A 19,051-nucleotide genomic window follows, 5' to 3' on the forward strand; every position below is an offset into this window, starting at 1 on the left:
TTTAAAATTATAAGTTAGTCTCTTAAATTTTGGTATATCCCAAAATACCCTTAAAAATAGTAAATTAATCCATAAAATTTTAATTTATTTAAAAAAATAGGCCAAAAAATGTATTAGTTCATAAAATTTTGAAATATTTCAAAAACACCCCTAGAAAATTACAAAGTAGTATCTATAAATTTGAAATATATCAAAATTGCCCTAGAACCTGAACCGGACTGGAGAGGCTGTCAGGTCCAGGTTGGACCGGTCCGATCCGAGTTTTAAAACAGAGTTTATATATGCTACAATATGTAAATATGAGGGTTACATTTTGAACAAGGGCCTTGTAATTGAACTTTTCGGATATGCTAATTCTCTCAAATGTAACCATATCTCAACAAGTATCCCTATATGGGTGTTTCATGGCGTTGAAGATTAGGCAGGTTTGGCTAGCAATTGTGCCTGGATATCTCACTTATTGACCAAAAAAAAAAAAAAATTTGAAAGATCTAAACATTGTACCATAACTATTAAGAGCCTTTTAAGTTGATCTAACTTTTCTCTCTTTTAATTGGTTTTGTTTTTGTTTTTCAAGTTAAACTGGAAACTGGTGCCAAAATCTTCGACAGACACAAGAAAAAGCTAATACGAATTACTATGACCTGTTCCACTTGATCAATAAATGGCCACTATAATTGTTATATATATAGTTTCAGGAAAAACAAAAAAGAATTGGTCTTGCTGCACTCAAAAACCCAATCTTTTGATGACTCAATTTGGCAATGCTGTAGTAGATTATTAATAATTCTCAGTATTCTTCCATGCTGCTTTAAGGTTTTTAGGTAACTTTGATGACCGATTGAACCAAACCTTTGTGTTTATATATATCATGGTGATGAGTGTGCATCTGTTCATCATGTTCTAATCAAACGAATACAAAACCATTACAAATTTGATATATATATATATTTTTTTCTCATAACCAAGATGCCTTTATTGAAGACCAATACCAATTCATAGGGCAATTGTTATGTATACTACTTATATCATCCCATAAAAAGCACTTTCCCGGACCAATCATTCAATATATACTAGTCTCCCTGCAACATTGTAAGCAGCAGCTAATATCAGTATCCAGTAACAAGTAAATATGCTAATAATATTAAGCACATTGAAGAACTACTAGAAATACTCACATGGTGGTTATCTCGACCAGATATGCAAGCCGGTCTTCTTGGTGGCAGTTGTTGGTGTGGAGTTCTCTGAAAATTACTGAGTCGGTTAACTTGTTCTGGCAGATTGTTATTATATCATTATAATAGATAAATACAATACCTGCAGTTTTGGTCTCAGAGTCTCTATTGCCACTGTAGATTTCTCTTTCACTCCAGCACCTTGCTGCTCATAAATTCAAACCAATTTTAGGTAAAAGCTATGAGTTATTATTTATCAGATCAAAAATGGCTAAATTGGGAGACAGTTTTACCTTGCATAATGCCCAGTCTGCTGAATCAAAGAAGGCACGTTCATGATCCTATATACACATTACAAAATTTCACTTTAATTCAATCCCAAACACATACCATTTTTAATTAAAGGCTAAATTTTTACTTACCTTGGAAATTAAAGGCTTCTTCTTGGGTACAAGGCCCCCATATTTCTTCTCCGCCGTTGCTTCCTGTTTTCCGAACAAAAAAAAAATATTAAAATCTATTATCAATAAAAGACAAAAATTTCAAAACGTTTAATTGAATTTCAAAATCTATTCTTGTCTGGGGTGAATCGGGTGGTGCTGCGTCCTTGTCTTCTTTAGGTTTGGGCCTTGGGAGTGGAGGACAACGTTTCAAATGTGATTGTATAGGTGGCAAAATTGGACACGTGTCATGGTTCAGTTGCTTGAGGTCTAACTAGATAAAAATAGAGTAGTTTACATGCAAAACAACAGTATGCTCGGCTGCCGACATTTCAAAGAATGTTTCAAATGCAGCTTCTGCCCGTTACTCAACGTATATGAAGCCGTGTCAAAGTACTGGCCGTTTGATGTAGGGACCAGCACCATTTTGTGATGGAGGAGTGCACATGGGATCAATTCTAACCATAATTGGATTATATAATCAATAAAATATCTTGCTACTAAATTCAACCGATTAAGTAATATTTGGTTAAAAAATAAATAGCTTAAATTGTTGTCGTGTGACACGCCATGATACACGTGCACCAAATCCGAGCCTTTAGCTCTCAAAATCACACGCCATCGACGGTGAAATTTGGGCCCGCCGAGCCCAACACCACGAAATCCTTTGGTTATTTTTTTTATTTTATTTTCTTGCCAAATATTACTACCAAACTGTAAAAAAGAAAAAAAAAAAACGAAGTAGAAATCAATGGAGTTTCCGAGTTTGTACCTCTTGAGAAGAATAGAAATCTTGTTCTCTGTTGCAATCCGCCATCTCGCAGTTCTCCTGTTTAATCTTTCATTCAAAGTTATTACTTAAGCAAGAAGCGGAAACATAATCAAACCCTTATATATATATATAAAAAAAAACACAAACGCCATTAACCAACCTCTGTAAAAGAACAGATAGCAAAAGGAGAAGCTAAGAAGAAGACAGTGATTAACAAAGCGAAAGAAACACAAAATACGAAATGTTGTTGCAGAAGAAAAAGGATCTTGGCATTACCTTGGAGAGGAGAAAAGACACAGAGAGAGAGAGAGAGAGAGAGAGAGAGAGATAAAAGAGAGAAGCAACAAAATTGAAGAGATAAAAAGAGAGAAAGAGATATCAAGAATAAGGGGGAAGGGTTGAGTGAAGAGGGGAGATAAGAATATATGTACAGAAGTTAAGACGTTCGATACTATGGTAATTAATTAATTAATGGAAAGACAATCAACCAATAAGAAGAGAGAATACGAGAGAAGGTTGGTAAGAATCAGGTTAAGGTCTGGTGAAAACAAGGTAGTAAAAATGAATATGGTTCTGTACTTATAGAAGGTTGTTGTCCATGTCGTTAAGCTATCAACATCAGTTGGTCCATAGGGCAACCCCAAACCGTACATATTTCCATGTGAAAACATTCACGGTTTCCTCAAATATTTTCCTCCCACATATTTTCCATCTATAAATCTCTCCTCTTTTTATGGGATTTTTTTTATTTATTATACCTTCCTTTTGCGGATAGACCTTAATTAGTGATTCCTTCATGTTATAGAGAGAGTATTTATTAATAAAAAAGAGAAAAAAACAGTTTCAAAGTAATTAAACAATAGCCGCTAAAGTAGCCATGGAGGAGGCAAGGCTATTAATCTTTGGCAACTGGCAAGGGGGCCATGGATAAAAGCATCATTCTATTTCTTTCAATAATGGCTCCTCCTTGTACTTTTGGAGCACATGTTACAGTAAACAGGTAGCAGCAAAACTTGATCTGCTGCTGCTACATTGAAGCAAAGAAAATGGAATGGAATTCAATACCCTATTGTGTAAAAACCTAGTGTATTATGATCTTCTTCCTCTTGCTTTTGCAGTGATGAAAGAAGACTAGCAAGCTAGACCATATATCTATTAATACCATTTGACAGCCTTTCCTGTCAATTGTTAAAGAATTACTAAGTTTTGATCTCCTCCAAAGTTGCTTGAAGTGAGATTGAATGCTTGAGATCTCCGATGTGAAGATTATGTTCACCCATTGGAATTCTTCGAATTCCGAATTGATCAGCAATACTTAGGTGTTTGCACACATCAACATTAAACTTAACACTATGCTGTGATCCAGCTGCAATATGGATTTTCTCAAAGCCTATCAGTTGCTTACTTGCGGACCATTTTCCGGCTGGCGGCGTCGAGAAAACAAGAAGGGTATGTGTCCCATCCATGGAGCCGTTGTTTTTAACATTTCGCATGGAAAACTAATGAGAGTTTATTGCAATTGTATGTTTGACCCTGATGGCATTGCTTGAGACACTAGAGTTTTTGATGGCATAGACACTTGGTGCGAGGAATTGACACTTCTTCTGGAGCAATGTCTAAATTGTGAGCAAATTTGGTGTAGCTCATTCCATGACCAAATGGGTACACACATTGCCCTTATAGAATCGATAAGTCCTTCCAGGATAGCTCTTGATGGGTTGTGTCTCATGCATATCTGTCATGGGGACCTTAGCTAAATAGTTTGTGGATACCATGCATTGGCAGCTTTCCTCCTGGATATAGAAAAAGTATAAGGAATTAATAAGAGTACATTTGCTTTTACTGAAGAACATTTAACTTGTGTTAAAATGGAAACCTGGATTAGTTGTTCCAAACAGAACATCAGCAATAGCAGTACCACCAGCTTGGCAGGTAACCAACCCCCAAAATGGCACTGATACGGGATCATTTTTAGCAAAGTGACATCAATGGGGCCACCACTCATCAAGACCAAAATTGTAGGACCTCTTGAGGCCCTTGACACTCTGGTTACAAGCTCCTGTTGCAGTCCAGGCAGAGCAGTCGGCCCTGTCCTTAAATTCGCTCTATGGATTGGTCCAGGCCCATTACCAAGACTGTTGCATCGGCCTGGCGGGCTGCTGCCTCGGCGGCTCTAAATTGTTGGTTCCCTCTGCAAGCAACGCCTAAGCACCCTTCTAGGTGATGGTCTTCGATATCTTGCAATCCCCTGCACAGGACTGGTATAACCACATGCAACACCTAAAAATTGCATGGAGCTGTTATTTCGATACCATATTAAATAAGTACTCTGTCGTCACGTAGTATATATACATACCTGCATAATTGCCAATCATAGTTACTGTAGCATCAGAGTTGGGTCCGATGACTGCTACGGTACGATGAGCCGAGTGGAGAGTGGTAAAGTTGGCCTAGAGTTCTTCAACAGAACAATGCCTTGTCGTGCGGCCTGGAGAGCGAGGAATTGGTGGGCTGGAGTGCAAACATCTCTTGGGCCAGTTTTCAAATGGTTGGGCTGACGGTCGCGCGTCGAACATGCCAGTCTCATTTGGACCATTATTGTGTTGGCTAAAGCCAGGTTAACATCTTCCTCTTAGCAATCCTCTCTTTACAGCCCCTCTGTGTGGAGTGCCAGGAAAGGCCCACAATCCAAATCTAAGCCTGCAAAAGTTTCCCAGGGGTCCAAAAGCTTCAACACCTCTGCCAAATCAATTAATTTTTTTAGGGAGAACGACTTATACATACCCAAGATTTATCGTAACGACAAGTTGGTACCCAAAAGGTTTTGAAATGACAAATAGGTACTTTCCGTCATGTTCTGTAGTGATTCTGTTTATTAATAGTGAAAAGATAAAATACCCTTAAAAGTTTGAATTTTAGTTTTTATAAATTTAAAAATTTAAAAAAACCCCCTAAGTTTACAAATTTCACTAAATAACCCAATATATAAAAGTTTAATAAAATAACAAAAAACACCCCCCACCGGCAAGTGCCAGATTCCAGCACCACTGCGGAATTGGCCGGAAAGTTGCGTTACGACACAGACCGTCGGATCTGTGTCGTAACGGTCGATCTGGCCTTTCGGCCAGATCGTGGCTGATCTGGTCGGAAAAGGCAGATCTACAGAGATCTGGCCGTCAACGCGAAAACTCCATCTGCGGCGTCGAAGGCCAGATCTGGCAGTAGATCTGGCCTTTTCCGGCCAGATCAGCCACGGATCTGGCCGGAAAAGGCCAGATCTGGTGCTGCTTCGACGGCCAGATCTTGCCTTTTCCGGCAAGATCCGTGGCGGATCTGACCGGAAAAGGCAAGATCGGCACGTTACGACACAGATCCGACGGATCTGTGTCGTAATAAGTTTTCCGGCCAGATTCCGGCGATGGTGGCCGGAATCTGGCACTTGCCGGTGGGGGGTGTTTTTGTCATTTAACAAACATTTTATATATTGGGGTGTTTAATTAAATTAGCAAACCTAGGGGGTTTTTTAGAAATTTTAAATTATAAAAAACAAAAATTGAAACTTTGAAGGGCATTTTGTCTTTTCCATATTAATAAACAAAAATCACTAACAGAATATGACGGAAGGTACCTATTTGTCGTTTCAAAACCTTTTGGGTACCAACTTGTCATTACAGTAAACTTTGGGTAGTACAAGCCGTTCGCCCATTTTTTTATCTCAAATACAAATTAAGAGTGTCATTATTTTTCCTAACCTGCTTTGATGTAATTGCAGCTGCTTCTTCGGTGTGTCGGTAAGTGTTGAGTATCATATAGAATCGAAGAGTCACAATCTGAGGCAATGTATCTGTTAGGGCAAAAAAAAAAAAAAAAAAAAAAAAAAAAACAGAGTTAGAAAACTTGATGAAACAACATATTCAAAACTGATAGGGTATGATGAGTTTTCCACATGGAAATAAAATGGAACTCACCCATTAAGCCTCCATTGGCCACGGATTGTGTTCTTGAGAATATCAGGATCAGCACAAGTCGGCTTCCATTGACTTGATTATAAGAGACATAACACTAGCAACTTTTCCTTCTACAACACATGACTTGAATGGCACATCATAGGTGTCTTCTAAATCCGCTTGCTCACCTCGCTTATCAAAATCAATACAATTTTATTACATCATAGGACCACCAGAATGCTCCTACGAACTTTTATTAATGAATTATAAATAATGTTAATTTCAGATGATAATGAATTGATTGAGAATTAATATCTTACCCTAGCATTAAAATGGTAGCGATCGACGCCATTCAGTTATCAAGACATAGGCTTGTTAATGTTTACAACATGCAGCAACTTTAAGCCTATTTCCTGCAGCGGTACCTTGCAGTCCGCTGACATAACTGGCTGCATATTTTCCAGCCAAAACAGGATCCTACAGGAGTCTCTTGCCCCTTCCCCCTCTGGGGTCCCGAAATATGTTCACATTCGGACTCAATATGTCAAACCGGCCATTCCTCCATTGTACATTGCTCTTGCTTCATCCGACACCACCTGCACCACCAAACATCAACAACAAGAGACTATATCAATCAGTTATCGTTCGTTTAATTCACGTTTTTTCATTTAAATGATTTCAGATAAGATAATAAATGGAAAATCATTCATTTATGGCTAAATGGGATGGGACCCGACTGAGGATGGAGCCGTGGCTAAAAAGAGTACGTAAATGCTCGCAAGTTGGACTCCTGCTACTTGTTGCATGCGAGGTTTAACTTTTATCTAAAACTGATAAATTTTTTATTCTTGGTTGAAAGCTTTAGTTGTTACAATCCCTATATCCTTTTCTCTTATCTCGTCCATAAATTATAATATTTTCAGCCTCATGACATGTTGATTTCATAGCTGAAAACCATCACATATATAAAGCCAAATCTAACAACCCATTTCATATATTTGTTTAATGGATTTATTATATTGCTAGGTATGGGACTTCTGCAGGTACTATTCAATTATATATATGTGAAAGTTTGTGGCTACTAGTTAGTTAGTTCAAGCAACTTTTTAAGCAAACAATAAATTTTCTGAATGGTTGTCGCACCGTAGGCTGCAGTCATGAACTGAAGAGCTCGAACTATGCCTAGTGCGATCGGGTGTTGAGAGTTAGGATTGCGATCTGAGAGCTTGGAGCAATCTGAAGTTGAGCACAATCTTATAACTGACATGAAATATCCAATAGATGAATTCCTGGAGGGAGCTAACGTCAGAAGCCCAAACGCACAGCTTAGAGGCCTTAAACGGATAAGCCAACTTAAAACAGTCATAACTTTTGATTCGAGAGGAGTTTTGGAGCCCGTAAGATATCCACGGAAAGCTTGTTCCGAGCTCTTCGTCGAAGCAATTGGGAAACCCAATTAGGGCCATTTTCGAGGCCAAAATCCACTGTTTTGGCATGTTTTGAGGCTGTTTTAAGTTTTCTACGTGTTTTTTCTAACGCTGACATCTAGTCGCGATATGAGAATTGAGAACTGAGAACTGAGAACTGATCGCGATCTGAGAGTTGAGAACACGACCTGGAGCTGTTCACAACATCAAAGCTAAGAGCTGATCGCGATTTGAGAGCTAGGAGCTAATCGCGATTTGATAGGAGCTCGACTTGAGAGTCTGAGGCATGCGATCTGAACGATCTAATGGACACGATCTCAAGTAAACGAGCAAGCTTATAAGCTCAATCTGAGGGCATAAGGAGCTTGATCTGAGAACTCAAGAGCTCTTTACGATCTACGAGCTTGAGAGCTCTTTGAGATCAAAGAGTTTAAGGAGTTCAATCACAAAACAGGAATTCAATTAGAAAGTGCGAAGCTTGATCTGAGAACGAGAGATTAGCGATCTAAGCGCGATCTGGCTACTCGGAAGTGTGATCTAAATTATCTGAACGCATGATCTCAACGGCCTTGAACGCGCAATCCAGATGATTTGAGTGTGAGATCTGGCCACGCGATCTGGGCGATCTGAAGCTGAAGATCAGGACGATCTGAGCGTGCGATCAACGATCTGGCCATGCGATCGGAGAGCTAAAGATCGGTGATCTGAAGCTGAAGATCAGGACGATCTAAGCATGCGATCAGCGATCTGACCACGCAATCGGAGAACTCTGACGCGTGCGATCGACGATCTGGCCACGCGATCGGAGAACTCTGACATGCGCGATCTGCAATCTAGCCACGCGATCAGAGAACTCTAACGCGTGCGATCTGTGATCTGGCTAAGCGATCGGAGAACTCTAAGCGTGCGATCTGCGATCTGGCCACACGATCGGAGAACTTTGAGCTTGCGATCTGCGATTTGGCCAGGCGATCGGAGAACTCTGACGCGTGTGATCTGTGATCTGACCACGCGATCAGAGAGCTAAAGATCAGCAATCTGAAGTTGAAGATCAGGATGATCTGAGCGTGTGATCAGCGATTTGGCCACGCGATTGGAGAGCTAAAGATCAGCGATATGAAGCTAAAGATCAGGACGATCTGAGCGTGCAATCAGCAATCTGGCCACGCAATCAAAGAGCTCTAACGCGTGTGATCAGCAATCTGGCCACGCGATTGGAGAACTCTGACACATGCGATTGACGATCTAGCCACACGATCGGAGAACTCTAACGCGTGCGATCTGCAATCTGGCCACACGATCGGAGAACTTTGACGTGTACGATCTACGATCTGGCCACACGATCGAAAAACTTTGACGTGTGCAATCTGCAATCTGACCACACAATTGGAGAGCTAAAGATCAGTGATCTAAAGCTGAAGATCAGGACGATCTGAGCGTACGATCAGCGATCTAGCCACGTGATCGAAGAGCTCTAACACGTGCGATCAGCGATCTGGCCACGCGATCGAAGAACTCTGACGCATGCAGTCAACGATCTGACCACGCGATCGGAGAATTCTAATGTGTGCAATCTGACCACACAACTAAAGAACTCTGACGTGCGTAATCTGCGATCTGGCCACGCGATCGGAGAAGTCTGACTCGCGTGATCTGCGATCTGGCCACGCCATTGGAGAACTTTGATGCGTGCGATCTGACCATGACATCAGGGAGCTTGGATGCAGGTTTGAGACCTGCATGGGCCACCAAACTGTTGATACTTGATTTTGGACACCAACGACTCGCAAGGGTCAAGTGCTAAGCGAGTCTTAGAAATTACACGTGATGGATCCATGAGATTAGAATATGATGCTGAGATTATATATGTTGCAGAAAACATAAATAATAGACTGACAATAGAGGCTTTTATAATGGTTCGGATGCTTAAAGCAAATCCTACATCCATTGTTATTTTATTATTCTCTGACTATTTGTAAGATATTGCCCGTAAGACATATAAAGACGAAGAAATACTTTGCTTTGTAGAGAGAAAAAATGAAACTCAAATCTATGGCTAACTCTCATATGCCCAACCCCCATTTTCGTGAAGAGAATGTCAATTTATACACATTTGAAGTCAATGTAATGAGTATTTTGCAAGTTACCTTAACATATAAAAAACTCTTATCTGTTCTTCTTTTAAAATGAGATAAGGTTAGTATAAGATATCTTTAAGGTGATATGGGCTTCAGAAGAAGTACAATTTATCTTTTAGGCACTTGTTGAGCTGACATAGCATGACCTTTTACGCATAACACTTTATTTGTTTGATTAATTGAATATGTTGATAAAAAATGTAAGATGTTTGATAGAGAAAGATCCATACCCGTCCGATTTCCTCCCACATTGATTGATTGAAAGAAGCAGCGGTGGTGATGACTTGAGGGAAGCTAGTGGCCCTCGGGAAGGCCCCACCGAATTTAGTCCCCGGACCCACATTTGACACGCCATGAAGGGCCTCGGACCACCACTCGTATCCTTGAATTCCAAGTCTCGGCACAGCCGCTGCGTTGTTCACAAGCAGCCTGATCTTCTCCTGCAATGTCAACCGGCCGATCAAGTCCCTCACTCTCACGTGTATCTGGACCGATACCCGACAGAACTTCAGACTCCTCGTCAAACCATTTCGAGGGTCGCACGCAAAGGGCGAACGTGAGTGTACATGAACAAAATGAGAGTTGAGCGATAGAAGAAGAAGCAGAACAAGTGTTGTTGGGAGAAGTGAAGAAGAAAAAGAAAAGTGTTTGATGAAATTCTGAATGGCGGGCATGTTGATTAATACAATAAGAGAGCTTAATTTGTTTGTTTTTGTTTATGTGTTTTGTCCTAAAATGAAGCCGTTTATATAGAGAAAAAGCCGGCGTCTAAATGTGAGTGAATAGGGTATTTGATTGAGGTTACACGTCGATTGATATTTCGAAGCTAAATCAAACATAATACACGCAGCCTCACTCTAAAGAGAGAGAGAGAGAGAGACAGATTGATGAGTAAGTGAGTGAGTTTAACACGCATTTAGCTGTTAGTTTTAATAGTGATAGAGCTGGCTATAGCAATTAGCTAAGACTGATTAAGAAAACAATGGCAGACAGAAACAAAAAGAGAAAAAGGAGAGAGAAGATAGCTCAGTAGTAAATAACTATTTCAGCCACAACTATAAAGCAGATAAAACTAAAAACTGGATACATATACAAACAGTTTCAGAACATGGTGGATTGGTGGTCACGGACGTGCGAATCTATTTCTTTATTTGCACTTCTTGCTCAAAGTCATATTAGCAGAGAGCACTCAAACGAAGGCAAGAAATTAAAAAAAAATACTATATTATTTATACGTTCATCTAAAAAAAAATTACGGTAAAACGTTATATTACCATCAAAAAGAAGGAAGAAACGAGTCATATTGCCATTAAAGCTATACTAGATATATACAAATATGCGTCCATGACGTTCTGTAGGCTATAGTTGGTAGTATTTTTTGAAGAATTGTATAAATGATTGTATAAATTGAAGAGATAAAAAGAGCGAAAGAGATATCAAGAATAAGGGGGAGATACGTATATATGTACAGAAAGTTGAGAAGTTAGAGACAAATGGTAATTAATTAAGGGAGAACGACATGTTCCCAACCCAAGGTTTGATGGAACGGCTCTTTCCCACCCATCAAGTTTCAAAATGACACTTTCCACCCTTGATTAGATTCTGTTAGTGTTTTCTGTTAATATTTGATTGAAAAGACGAAAATAACCTTAACTATTTTATTTCTTAATTAGTTTATTATAAATTAAAATTTAATTAATTCAAAGTCTTTATTCGATTATTTATTAGTCCAAGTATAAAGATACATTTTTTTCTTTGTTTATTTAATTAATTAGGAATATTGATTTTGTATATTAATTAGTAAAAATGAAAAACATTATAAATAATAGTGATTTGATATTGATAACGTTATAAATAAATATTAAGATTATTTAACTTTAAACAAGTTTGTAGCATTACTCCTAATTTTTTAGGTGGGGTTAACTATTTTTTTCTTTTTTTAATTTTTAATATTTGACTTTTTGGCTAATTAAAAAATAATAAAAAATTTATAAAACAAAATATTTAATGGTATTTTCGTTTTTTCATTAAAATATTAACGGAAAACATAACAGAACATAACAAATGGTGGAAAAGTGTTATTTTGAAACTTAATGGGTGGGAAAGTGTAGTTTTGCCAAACCTTGGGTGGCAAAATGTCATTCTCCCATTAATTAATTAATAAATAAATTAATGGAAAGACAATCAACCAATAAGAAGAGAGAATACGAGAGAATGTTGGTAAGAATAAGGTTAAGCTATCAACATCAGCTGGTCCATAGGGCAACCCGAAACCGTACATATTTCCATTTTCCATGTGAAAACACTCACGGTTTCCTCAAATATTTTCCATCTATAAATCTCTCCTCTTTTTATGGGATTTTTTATTTATTTATTATACCTTCCTTTAGCGGATAGACCTTAATTAGTGATTCGTTCATGTTATATAGAGAGTATTTATTAATAAAAAAGAGAAAAAAAAAAAATCAAAGTAATTAAACAATAGCCAATAAAGTAGCCATGGAGGAGGCAAGGCTATTAATCTTTGGCAACTGGCAAGGGGGCCATGGATAAAAACATCATTCTATTTCTTTCAATAATGGCTCCTCCTTGTACTTTTGGAGCACATGTTACAGTAAACAGGTAGCAGCAAAACTTGATCTGCTGCTGCTACATTGAAGCAAAGAAAATGGAATGGAATTCAATACCCTATTGTGTAAAAACCCTTTAATGACATTTTAATACTAGTATTGTTGACTTAAGATAGTGCTAGTGTATTATGATCTTCTTCCTCTTGCTTTTGCAGTGATGAAAGAAGACTAGCAAGCTAGACCGTATATCTATTAATACCATTTGACAGCTTTTTCCTGTTAATTTTTAAAGAATTACTAAGTTCTGATCTCCTGTAAAGTTGCTTGAAGCGAGATTGAATGCTTGAGATCTCCAATGTGAAGATTATGTTCACCCATGGGAATTCTTCGAATTCCGAATTGATCAGCAACACTTAGGTGTTTGCACACATCAACATTAATCTTAACACTATGTTGTGATCCAGCTGCAATATGGATTTTCTCAAAGCCTATCAGTTGCTTACTTGCAGACCATTTTCCAGCCGGTGGCGTCGAGAAAACAAGAAGGGTATGTGTCCCATCCATGGAGCCGGTGTTTTTAACATCGACATGGAAACCTAATGAGAGTTTATTGCAATTTGTATGTTTGACCCTGATGGCATTGCTTGAGACGCTGGAGTTTTTGATGGCATAGAGACTTGGTGCAAGAGGAATTGACACTTCTTTTGGAGCAATGGCTAAATTGTGAGCAAATTTAGTGTAGCTCATTCCATGACCAAATGGGAACACAACATTGCCCTTATAGAATCGATAAGTCCTTCCAGGATAGCCTCTTGATGGGTTTGCTCTCATGCCCATATCTGTCATGGGGACCTTAGCTAAATAGTTCTGTGGATACCATGTCATTGGCAGCTTTCCTCCTGGATATAGAAAAAGTAAAAGGAATTAATAAGAGTACATTTGCTTTTACTGAAGAACATTTAACTTGTGTTAAAATGGAAACCTGGATTAGTTGTTCCAAACAGAACATCAGCAATGGCAGTACCACCAGCTTGGCCAGGATAACCAACCCACAAAATGGCACTGATACGAGGATCATTTTTAGCAAATGTGACATCAATGGGGCCACCACTCATCAAGACCAAAATTGTAGGACCTCTTGAGGCCCTTGACACTCTGGTTACAAGCTCCTGTTGCAGTCCAGGCAAGAGCAGTCCGGCCCTGTCCTTAAATTCTGCCTCTATGGATTGGTCCAGGCCCATTACCAAGACTGTTGCATCGGCCTGGCGGGCTGCTGCCTCGGCGGCTCTAAATTGTTGGTTCCCTCTGCAAGCAACGCCTAAGCACCCTTCTAGGTGAATGGTCTTCACATATCTTGCAATCCCCTGCACAGGACTGGTATAACCACATGCAACACCTAAAAATTAAATAAAACTGTTAACTTTGATACCATATTAAATAAGTACTCTGTCGTCACATAGTATATATACATACCTGCATAATTGCCAATCATAGTTATTGTAGCATCAGAGTTGGGTCCGATGACTGCTACAGTACGATGACGCCGAGTGGAGAGTGGTAAAGTTGGCCTAGAGTTCTTCAACAGAACAATGCCTTGTCGTGCGGCCTGGAGAGCGAGGAATTGGTGGGCTGGAGTGCAAACATCTCTTGGGCCCAGTTTTCCAAATGGTTGGGCTGACGGCTCGCCGTCGAACATGCCCAGTCTCATTTGGACCGTTATTGTGTTGGCTAAAGCCAGGTTAACATCTTCCTCCTTTAGCAATCCTCTCTTTACAGCCCCCTCTGTGTGGAGTGCCAGGAAAGGCCCACAATCCAAATCTAAGCCTGCAAAAGTTTCCCCAGAGGACCAAAAGCTTCAACACCTCTGCCCAAATCAATTAATTTTTTCTCTCAAATATACAAATTAAGAGTGTCATTATTTTTCCTAACCTGCTTTGATAGTAAATGCAGCTGCTTCTTCTGGTGTGTCGGTATAGTGCTGAGTATCATATAGAACTCCAACAGAGTCACAATCTGAGACAATGTATCTGTTTAGAGCCAAAAAAAAAAACCAGAGTTAGAAAACTTGATGAAACAACATATTCAAAACTGATAGGGTATGATGAGTTTTCCACATAGAAATAAAATGGAACTCACCCATTAAGCTTCCATTGGCCACGGATTGTGTTCTTGAGAATATCAGGATCAGCACAAGTCGGCTTTCCATTGACTTGATTATAAGAGCACATAACACTAGCAACTTTTCCTTCTACAACACATGACTTGAATGGCACATCATAGGTGTCTTCTAAATCCTGCTTGCTCACCTACACTTATCAATATCAATACAATTTTATTACATATTTATCTTTATTAGTTATGAAATTAATGTTTTGTATAACTCAATTATAGTACTGATTATAACTTGAAAGTAATTGTTAACGGTGTGAAAAAGGCTCACTAAAATAGCCCCTAATTGACAGCTAATATAAAGAAAACGATACATCATAGGACCACCAGGATGGTCCTACAAACTTTATATTAATGAATTATATAATAATGTTAATTTCAGATGATAATGAATTGATTGAAGAATTAAATTTCTTACCCTAGCATTAAAATGATAGCGATCGACGCCATTCCAGTTATCAAGATCATAGGCTGTGTAATGTTTACAACATGCAGCAACTTTAAGCCTATTTCCCGCAGCGTTACCTTGCAGTCCTCTGACATAACTGGCTGCATATTTTCCAGCCAAAACAGGATCCTCACCAGGAGTCTCTTGCCCTCTTCCCCATCTGGGGTCCCGAAATATGTTCACATTCGGACTCCAATATGTCAAACCGGCCATTCCTCCATTGTACATTGCTCTTGCTTCATCAGACACCACCTGCACCCCCACCAACATCAACAGCAAGAGACTATATCAATCAGTTATCGTTCGTTTAATTCAAGCTTTTTTCAATTAAAGATGATTGCAGATAAGATAATGAAATGGAAAACCATTCATTTATGGCTAAATGGAATGGGACCCGACTGAGGATGGGCCGTAAATGCTCGCAAGTTGGACACCTGCCACTTGTTGCATGCGAGGTTTAACTTTTATCTAAAACTTGACAAATTTTATTATTCTTGGTTGAAAGCTTTAGTTGTTAGAATCACTAATATCCTTTTCTCTTATCTCATCCATAATACTATAATTATTTTCAGCCTCATGACATGTTGATTTCATAGCTGAAAATTCATCACATATATAAAGCCAAATCTAACAACCCATTTCATATATTTGTTTAATGGATTTATTATATTGCTAGGTATGGGATTTCTGCAAGTACTACTCAATATATATATAAAATTGTTGTGACGCGCATGTGGTATGGTTCTCTGAATAAATGGCTATACTCCTTTCACTTTTACTTTACTTGTTTAGTATATTTAGATGGTGACATTCTTCCTAAAACTGATTATTTAGGTATTGTTGAAGTGATTTTGAAGTGGGTTTCCTTTAAAAATTATATATAATATCTTAATTTAAGATGAATTAAACAGTAGTCCTCATAGGAATTAGGTATAGCATGTGTACCACTTGACCAATAATGGATTGGGATAATTCACGGATTTGGTTATAGGTGTGACTTGACTTAAAATTTATGTTTGCCTTTCTCCAAAAGCATCATTGGTGGAGATTACAAACTTTTCTAATTACTTTTGTTTGTTTGATTAATCGAATATGTTGATAAAAAATGTACGATGTTTGATAGAGAAAGATCCATACCCGTCCGATTTCCTCCCACATTGATTGATTGAAAGAAGCAGCGGTGGTGATGACTTGAGGGAAGCTAGTGGCCCTCGGGAAGGCCCCACCGAATTTAGTCCCCGGACCCACATTTGACACGCCATGAAGGGCCTCGGACCACCACTCGTATCCTTGAATTCCAAGTCTCGGCACAGCCGCTGCATTGTTCACAAGCAGCCTGATCTTCTCCTGCAATGTCAACCGGCCGATCAAGTCCCTCACTCTCACGTGTATCTGGACCGATACCCGACAGAACTTCAGACTCCTCGTCAACCCATTTCGAGGGTCGCACGCAAAGGGTGAACGTGAGTGTACATGAACAAAATGAGAGTTGAGCGATAGAAGAAGAAGCAGAACAAGTGTTGTTGGGAGAAGTGAAGAAGAAAAAGAAAAGTGCTTGATGAAATTCTGAATGGCGGGCATGTTGATTAATACAATAAGAGAGCTTAATTTGTTTGTTTTTGTTTGTGTTTTTGTTCTAAAATGAAGCCGTTTATATAGAGAAAAAACTTACGTCTAAATGTGAGTGAATAGGGTATTTGATTGAGGTTACACGTCGATTAATATTTCGAAGCTAAATCGAACACAATACACGCAGCCTCACTCTAGAGAGAGAGAGAGAAAGAGAGAGAGAGAGAGCGACAGATTGATGAGTAAGTGAGTGAGTTTAACACGCATTTAGCTGGTAGTTTTAAGAGTGATAGAGCTGGCTATAGCAATTAGCTCAGACTGATAAAGAAAACAATGACAGACAGAAACAAATAGGGAAAAAGGAGAGAAAGAAGATTAGCGCAGTAGTAAATAACTATTTCAGCCATAACTATAAAGCAGATAAAACTAGAAACTGGATACATATATAAACAGTTTCAGAACATGGTGGATTGGTGGTCACGGACGTACGAATCTATTTCTTTATTTGCACTTCTTGCTCACAGTCATATTAGCAGAGGGCACTCAAACGAAGGCAAGAAATTAAAAAAAAAATACTATATTATTTATACGTTCATCTAACAAAATTTTACGATAAAACGTTATATTACTATCAAAAACAAGGAAGAAACGAGTCATATTGCCATTAAAGCTATACTAGATATATACAAATATGCGTCCATGACGTTCTGTAGGCCATAGTTGGTAGTATTTTTTTAAGAATTGTATAAATGATTATATATTCAATATTAATAAAAGTGTACAATATATAGGTTTAACATATTCTATACAAGAAAATACAATTCCTAATAATGAAATTAATCAAAACTATAAGAAAAGATGATTTTATTCCTTAATATTTTTCTCAGCAATGATATAAACATGGCCAATGAAGAATTAATCTCGTGACGTTTCAGTTTTCACTTTTTAGATACATGAACGTGAACTTTTGTCTGATTATTAATCAATTAACCTCTCAAAAATAAAATAATTTTCTTTTTGTCTATTTACTGACTTCAGTTTCATCTTGTGAACTGTATTCTAGAAGCTTATTAATCAGTTTGTTGGTATAGGCTTGTTTTTTCTTCAGATTTATAGGGGGAAATATAAATATTAATTACAATATTGGTTTTTATTTGGATCATATGGTAGTTGACTCGATGATGAGATATTATATGGAATCTGTAACATGCAAAACGACTTAAATTCAATAAAATTGGGGACCCAGAAAGATATATATATATATATATATATGTATTATTTTGGATATTGTATTAAAACAGAAGGGTTTGTTCTTGTTTATTCTTTTTTCATATATTAAAGCAGAAGAAAGGTCCATTCAAAATTGATTATTTTTTAATTTACAGCAAGCATGGATTACCTAAGTACCTAACAGTTTTGAAAAGAAATAATACCAACGAGATGAGACACAATATTCTTATCATTAATTAATTAAGGCATGACATGAGTAATCTTTAAGAAACTCAATTGGAATTTGAAGATCGAAATTCTTTTATCAAATATCAGAATATCAAAGTTGTTGAACAAGAAAATAAATCTTTGACTTACAAGCATGACGGCCTCGGACCACCACTCGTATCCTTGAATTCCAAGTCTCGGCACAGCCGCTGCATTGTTCACAAGCACCTGATCTTCTCCTGCAATGTCAACCGGCCGATCAAGTCCCTCACTCTCACGTGTACTGGACCGTACCCAACAGAACTTCAGACTCCTCGTCAACCCATTTCGAGGGTCGCACGCAAAGGGAACGTAGTGTACGTAACAATGAGAGTTGAGCGATAGAAGAAGAGCAAAACAAGTGTTGTTGAGAAGTGAAGAAGAAAAAGAAAATTGTTGATGATATCTGAATGGCGGGCATGTTGATTAATACAATAAGAGAGCTAATTTTTTTGTTTTTGTTTTGTTTTTTGTTCTAAAATGAAGCCGTTTATATGAAAAACTAGCGTCTAAATGTGAGTGAATAGGTATTTGTGGAGGTTACACGTCGATTGATATTTCGAAGCTAAATCAAACATAATACACGCAGCCTCACTCTAAAGAGAGAGAGAGAGAGAGCACAGATTGATGAGTAACTGAGTGAGTTTAACACGCTTTAGCTGTTAGTTTTAATAGTGATAGAGCTGGCTATAGCAATTAGTAAACTGTTAAGAAAACATGGCAGACAGAACAAAAAGGAAAAAGGAAGAGAAGATACTCAGTATAATAACTATTTCAGCACAACTATAAAGCAGATAAAACTAAAAACTGGATACATATATACACGTTTCAGAATGGTGGATTGGTGGTCACGGACGTCGACGCGAATCTATTTCTTTATTTCCACTTCTTGCTCACAGTCATATTAGCAGAGGCACTCA

The 19,051-nt window shown here is 38.2% G+C and overlaps 2 protein-coding genes and 1 pseudogene across 5 annotated transcripts; all 3 read right to left on the reverse strand.

Moving 5' to 3' along the window:
* Window positions 1–952: 952 nt before the first annotated feature.
* On the reverse strand, window positions 953–2,908 carry LOC116122858. 4 transcript variants are annotated; one of them, XM_031408664.1, is made up of 6 exons: window positions 2,664–2,908; window positions 2,388–2,453; window positions 1,598–1,660; window positions 1,469–1,516; window positions 1,318–1,380; window positions 953–1,244 (listed from the first exon to the last, which is right to left on the reverse strand). In XM_031408664.1, the coding sequence occupies exons 2-6, from the start codon at window positions 2,430–2,432 to the stop codon at window positions 1,110–1,112; spliced, it is 354 nt and encodes a 117-aa protein (XP_031264524.1). In that variant the 5' UTR covers window positions 2,433–2,453; window positions 2,664–2,908; the 3' UTR covers window positions 953–1,109. The 4 variants fall into 4 exon arrangements, with proteins under 4 accessions (XP_031264524.1, XP_031264522.1, XP_031264523.1 ...); XM_031408662.1 differs by having other exon boundaries at window positions 2,388–2,444; window positions 2,664–2,904; XM_031408663.1 differs by having other exon boundaries at window positions 2,388–2,444; window positions 2,548–2,698.
* Window positions 2,909–3,474: 566 nt separating this feature from the next.
* On the reverse strand, window positions 3,475–10,636 carry LOC116122862 (annotated as a pseudogene).
* Window positions 10,637–12,445: 1,809 nt separating this feature from the next.
* LOC116122861 (beta-D-xylosidase 1-like) lies at window positions 12,446–16,712 on the reverse strand. The gene is made up of 7 exons (XM_031408667.1): window positions 16,224–16,712; window positions 15,057–15,338; window positions 14,606–14,775; window positions 14,399–14,496; window positions 13,943–14,293; window positions 13,452–13,865; window positions 12,446–13,368 (listed from the first exon to the last, which is right to left on the reverse strand). The coding sequence occupies exons 1-7, from the start codon at window positions 16,665–16,667 to the stop codon at window positions 12,767–12,769; spliced, it is 2,361 nt and encodes a 786-aa protein (XP_031264527.1). The 5' UTR covers window positions 16,668–16,712; the 3' UTR covers window positions 12,446–12,766.
* Between the last annotated feature and the right edge of the window lie 2,339 nt (window positions 16,713–19,051).

Source organism: Pistacia vera, unplaced genomic scaffold, assembly GCF_008641045.1.
Source record: "Pistacia vera cultivar Batoury unplaced genomic scaffold, PisVer_v2 Contig138, whole genome shotgun sequence".
Classification (NCBI taxonomy): Eukaryota; Viridiplantae; Streptophyta; class Magnoliopsida; order Sapindales; family Anacardiaceae; genus Pistacia; species Pistacia vera.

What these genes read in the sequence shown, in the direction of transcription:
- LOC116122861 (XM_031408667.1), bottom strand. Translation starts at nt 16,667, where the DNA reads ATGCCCGCCATTCAGAATTTCATCAAGCACTTTTCTTTTTCTTCTTCA. An exon ending in GCTATCATTTTAATGCTAGG is followed by an intron (nt 14,776 to 15,056) that starts GTAAGAAATTTA and finishes TGATAAGTGTAG; the next exon opens with GTGAGCAAGCAGGATTTAGA. An exon ending in TGCATTTACTATCAAAGCAG is followed by an intron (nt 14,294 to 14,398) that starts GTTAGGAAAAAT and finishes AAACTTTTGCAG; the next exon opens with GCTTAGATTTGGATTGTGGG.
- LOC116122858 (XM_031408664.1), bottom strand. Translation starts at nt 2,432, where the DNA reads ATGGCGGATTGCAACAGAGAACAAGATTTCTATTCTTCTCAAGAG. An exon ending in AGAAGCCTTTAATTTCCAAG is followed by an intron (nt 1,517 to 1,597) that starts GTAAGTAAAAAT and finishes ATGTGTATATAG; the next exon opens with GATCATGAACGTGCCTTCTT. An exon ending in CTCTGAGACCAAAACTGCAG is followed by an intron (nt 1,245 to 1,317) that starts GTATTGTATTTA and finishes AGTAATTTTCAG; the next exon opens with AGAACTCCACACCAACAACT.